Here is a 6,000-nt window from a genome sequence, read left to right as displayed (position 1 = left end):
ATAAACAATTATTATAATTATTAATTATTATTTTGTACAGAAAACTAAAAAGAAATAAGCAAAACTAACTATCTGTCAAATTTTAAATAATAAAAATAAGTTTGCTAACTATATGAGCAGTTGTTTTCATTAAACTTTATATATAATTCTGTTAAAAATTCTACTTGATTAATTTTTTATAAGTTATAAGTTTTACTACATTCAAAAACACTAAATATTTTTTTTTTATGAAAATATATACTCAAGCAATTAAAAAATTATTATTTTCTTATGTCTTAAACTTTCTACAATAAACTTTTTATAATACTGTTAGTAATATTTAAAAATATATTCATAAAAGTACTCTATGTTCAAAAGAAAAAAAAATGTACTAAACTTTGCATTAAAATTTCATACAGTATTTTTAAGTTTGTAAGTTTTCTAAATATGTTTTAAACGAGAATCATTATTAACTTTAATTTAATATCATGAGCGAAATTTCATCTCCTTTGGAGAATTTCGATCGCAGCAAAATACAAACAGCCAATAGCTTTATGGTGAAGAAAAATGGAAAATGTTCAAATTCTTCGTTGTAAGTCTAACAGTTTTTGATAAATCAAATAAATAGCTTATTAAGTAGTTAGTTGTTTGTAATAATTATACTTTTATTTTATAAATGAATCATGCTGTTTGTATAATCATAGTATGTTTTTAAACTTATCATTTACAGCAAAAAAATATGGTTAAAACCCAAACTACTTTAGGTATCAGTAAATTTGAAAGATTATAGTTAGATGGCCAAAAAAAATGGATTTGATTCAAATATACTTTCGGTAAAATCTAAACTACATAGTGTACACAAAATAAATATATTATTCCTTGTTTTTGTGTAATGAAGTATTTTAAACTTAACAAATATTTACTTTAATTCGTAAAATTTTTTTTTTAACTATAAGTTATCTTAATTTGTAGTATTTGTCATTTATTATACTTAAGGAAAACCTTTCTAACAAAAATTATCAACTCTTATACTACTTTTCGTTAAAATATTTGGTGTGATTTTATAAAAAACTTATATGCTAGAATTAAAACTCAGTAAAAACATTACAATAATCTCATAACTGAATAAATAACCTGTTTTTTTACTTTAGCAATACTTATTGTTTTGGAAAACAAGTATTATAACGCTAATACTTTTCAAGCATACAAGAAGTACCACATAATGAAGTGCTTAAAATATTGAATGAATGTCTTATACGAAAGAAAATTGGAAAAATAACGTTTAATCAAATTTTAGAAATAAAGATGTCAAAAATAAATCGTGTAAGTAAATTTCATTTAGCTCTAATATCAAAAACCTAATTTTTTCAATACCTTAAAGTGGGCAAAAATAATAATAACATATTTTTTGCGCTTTTATAGTGCTTTATAAATAATTGTTTGATGTGAAACCAAAGAGTAAACACTAACTCTATTTTAACTTTTATAGCTTACCATTTGTCGTTTTTAAATTAAACGAGCGTTTAAGTCTCATGACTCGAAATTTATTTTTGTAAACAACTTTCTTGTACTTTTATAACCACAGCTGATGAACTCTAAGAAATACAAAATATTTTATAGCCAAAAAGCTATAAAAACTAAAAGATTCGTATAAAATAAGTATCAAAATAGATCATTGAAGTTTGCACATGACTTTTATTAGCAGTTACTTATTAAGTTGACAAAACTAATTTTAACTTTTTTTTAGACATTTAGCTAAGGAATATATAAATAGTCGCATCTCAAGCCTAACTATTCTTATAGGTTACATTGAAATATTATGTACGAGACGAAGTAGAAGTTGTTAAAGAGCTACCTTTAAATGAAAAGTACGAAGGTTTACGAGTACAAAGTGCAAAAATTGTTTCTTGTTCTTGGTAAGAGTTAAATACTTGAAAAACCTACAGAAAGACCTATAGATAAAAAATTAACATTTTATAGCTGCAAAGGTATAGGATACAAACCTTGTTCAAAATGCAACAACCAAGGGTATACTCCTTGTGTCGAATGCTATGGTAACGGATTGTGCTGCACTAGTAATGTTACTTTTGTTTTACTTTTATTGAATATTATGTTTTAAAATTGTTTGACAGTCATATATTACACCTGGAACTTACAAAAATTAGAACAGCCTTATTTTTGAAGTTACCATTTATACATATTTCATAAAAAATTTCATAGTTATAACAAAAAAAAAGAATCAAATGTGTTAATAATTTACATTTTATTTTTACTATAAACTTAAGTTTTAGCAACTTGTCACATTATCATAATGTTTTAAACTTTATTATCATTGTTTTGCAGTTTTACAGTGTTTTTATATCAATTTTAAACTGTATTCAACTAATTGAAGTTGTGAACAAGTTTGTACTTTTTTTAACAAGTCAAATTACAACAAAAACACGAATTTGATTAAAAGCATAAACCTTTGAGTTTCAAAATATTCATTTTGTTATTTAATATTGAATTAATTTAAAATCTACCTATTTCATACACTCGATTCTGCTTTAAATTTTGTTTTAATGTAATCATAGTTACTATAATGAAAGCATAAATTTTCTTAAGGTTAAATAGAATTACAAACCGTTAAAATTAATGTGGTTTTAATTAAATAATAAAAAAATTGAATAAAAAGGTTTATAAACTCAACAATTTGTTTTACTTAAACAAACTTTAGACTCTTTTATTCAGATAAATATATAAATTAAATATTATAAATCTAAACAAAGTTTTGAAAATTTTAGTATGAAGAAGAAGATGATACAAACAATCAAATTTGTCAATTCTGCGGTGGTTCAGGACGATCAGAGTTAGTATAAAAATTGTTTATTATATTTTTAAGAAATCTATTTTTGTAAGAACTTAAATGTCAACTAAACAGATATTAAAAAACTTTTTTTGCTAGGTGTAATGGATGTAGCTTCCTTTATTCTAACTGTGGAAAATGCGCAGGAAAGGGTCAAATAAGAAAATTAGTCATTTTATCAACTGTGGAGTTAGTTATAGTATATTTTGCTACTACTTATAAAAATTTAAACCAAAAGAAAGTTTTTATAATAAAACTACTGCAAATAGTTGTGTGAAAAATTGTTGAAATAAATAAAGAACAAGCATTTTTGAATCTTGTAAACATTTACTATATAGAAAAAGCCATTGTGAATACTTGTACAACAACAAGCATCACAACGATGTACCGGCAAATATTTTGAACAAATCTTTTGGCTTCAGTTTGCCAGAAAAGAAGAAAACTTTAACAAAGAACTACAAAAACCTTCAAAACTTCGTTAAACAAGTAAAATACTGTTTTGCGAAACTATTTTTAATCTCTATTTCTATAATTTTAGCGAACTGATTGACTGCATAACTAAAACGGTAGTCTAAATTAACAATAACATATATAAATTTTTTCATTTAATAGTTAGTTTTAAGCACTGTTCGACTGATACTTATACAGCATAACATACAACTTCAAACATTCTAAAAAAAATTTCAAAACAATGTTTCACTCAAAAAATGAGATCATAAGTTAATAATAAAATCTTATTCAAATAGAATTTAAGTAACAGTTTTACACGATTACATATAGTAAAATTAAACAATAATTAATAAAAGATTTTAAAAAAACGTATTAGAACACCAAAAACGTTCTTAATTTTAGAGAAATATTGTTTAAGTTGTAACGATAACTAATCTAAAAGTTTTACTAAAAATTATTTTGCACAGGTTACATGCTTCTGTTACTTTTTTAATAGCTACTAAAAGTTGTTAAGACTCAGCTTTGTTTTAAAATGTTTAATAAGTTGGGGCAAAAAAAAAGATCGTAGAATTAAAATGATATTTTACAAGAACAGAAAACATGCTCAAAAACGTTATAATATAAATATAAATAGGAAGTCTTACACCATGTGATACCTATTTATCGAGTTACTATTCGCCATCCTAACATAGTGGATGACCAGGGTTTTATGACATCACAAAGGCTGTGGATTATAGGAAGAAACAACCTTGTGCACTTCCCAAACCTTTCTTATATAATTGACGACCGAAATAACAACGCTTGTTCTATTATGTGAGCATTTTTTAACTCAAAATTTTAATAAACCATCTTTTTTATTTACTACTAGATGTTAAATAACAAAATAGTTTTGACTAAACCTTCTTAAAGTTTAAAGTTGTTTTGAAATTAATACAAATCAATTTATAGTTCTTTGACTAATGACTAATGAATAAAATGTAAACTATTCTAAATAAAACTTATAAAACATGGCATAACTATTTTTTTCAAGTTGTGTTCTTGATAAACTCAAACAAAAAAAATTATAGTCCGCTGGTCGGAATAGAATCTTTTGTGTAACTTTTTTATTATTATTTGTCTGACTGACCGAAATTTCTGCTACATTGTAAACCCTATTTATCTCATTATTATGTTTTCGCTATTGTTGCTTGTGAATAAAAATAACCGTTTTTATCTAAAAGTAAACGATTTATTTATTGCAGCTTATTTTTTTATAATAAAATTACTAAAAAGCTAAAAGTTTTCCACAAAAAATATATTAAAACTTTGAATAATGAAAAAATAATCAAGCTGATATTAGTTTTAGTTGTTAACTAAGTTTTTTTAGTAATAAAAAATTACAGTATATATGTTACACGGAACAAATTACACGAAGTGCTAAAAGTTGAGTCACAATTAGGTTTAAAATTATAATTAAAAATGCTTTTATGAATTTTAAATAAAAATATTGTCCCAGGGTTTAATTCATACTTTAAAAATATATTTTACATCGATCAGCGTATAGATTAGTTATAAGGTTGTTTTAATTAAACTTAGCCTATTATTATGCATAATATTTCATTACTATGTATAAAAAAAAAACTTTAATTTCGATTTATTCTAAACTAACTGCATCTTATATAACTAAAATTAAACAATTGGGTCATTGTAAATAGTTTACAAAATAATCAAAGTTTGTTCATAGATTGTTTTTTTACTTCTCGAATAGATAAAATTTATAGTTTTTTATTTGTATACTATTTTTAAAAGAGTAACAAACAACACATATAAGTTTTATAAATTATAGTGAGTCTTAAATGTTAAGTTAGTTCGCGGCACATACGAACTAATAAGCGTTTTAATTTAAAAGTATTTCCAGTTTGTTTAAACTAGTTTATTTTGTGATAGTTTTGTTTTTTTAGACTCTAGAACAAGAAATAGCACTTAAATATTCTTCTATGTTACTTGTTAGATAACTCACCTTCCAAGAGTTTTTTTTTTATTTTCATCAACTAGTTCACTTATTACGAATTAAGCAGTCAAAGGTCAATTATATGACTATTTAACCTTCTACTTAAGCTTTTTTTACATTGTACTTTGTTATGATTTATGACATAGATGCACTATTCTGACATTTGAAACAAAAACGTTATAATGTACTTGAAGTTTTGTTTTTTATTCGTTTACATATTTTGAAAAGGTCGGGCAGGCGTTAAAGTTTTAAGTTGCACATGTAAACAATTTTAAGAAAAGATAGCAAACTTGTTGTCAGATTAGACTTACTTAGTACTAATGCTTTATAGTAAAAGTTTTCTAAACGTTTTTAATAAAATATTATAACTAAAATTATTCAAAACAAGTAATAAAAACTTAAGACTTAATTTTCATAAAACAAAATCTGTTATGAAAATATAGATATACATAAAGTAAACAAAAATTAAAATTTTGATTTTTTTACAACTACTTAGTATTTTTACAATTATACAAAAATTAAATAAAAATCTCAGTATGCAACATATTTTGTTATAATAATAGTTTTTTTAGATCTATTATGATTAAATAATGTTACTTTTTTCTAAAGTTTGTAAAATTATGTAAAATATAAAAGACTTAATTACTTAATTTACTTTTTTTTTCAAGAATATTATCTTAGGCTACAATAAAATTTAGTTTTGATAAAACATTGAGCATAAAATAGTACTCAATTT

At 23.4% G+C, this 6,000-nt stretch overlaps 1 protein-coding gene across 1 annotated transcript; it reads left to right on the top strand.

The window, feature by feature from the left end:
* Window positions 1–402: 402 nt before the first annotated feature.
* Window positions 403–4,487, top strand: LOC145835916 (uncharacterized). Its single transcript, XM_082943673.1, has 8 exons — window positions 403–571; window positions 1,182–1,302; window positions 1,783–1,895; window positions 1,960–2,059; window positions 2,763–2,827; window positions 2,924–3,013; window positions 3,163–3,310; window positions 3,909–4,487. Exons 1-8 carry the CDS (start codon window positions 468–470, stop codon window positions 4,089–4,091), a joined length of 924 nt encoding a protein of 307 aa, XP_082799799.1. The 5' UTR covers window positions 403–467; the 3' UTR covers window positions 4,092–4,487.
* Window positions 4,488–6,000: the final 1,513 nt, after the last annotated feature.

The sequence above is a fragment of the Thalia democratica genome, chromosome 5, assembly GCF_965202585.1.
Source record: "Thalia democratica chromosome 5, ktThaDemo2.hap1.1, whole genome shotgun sequence".
Classification (NCBI taxonomy): domain Eukaryota; kingdom Metazoa; phylum Chordata; class Thaliacea; order Salpida; family Salpidae; genus Thalia; species Thalia democratica.
Note: the sequence above shows the minus strand (reverse complement) of the source record. Positions and strands in the feature narration are given on the sequence as shown.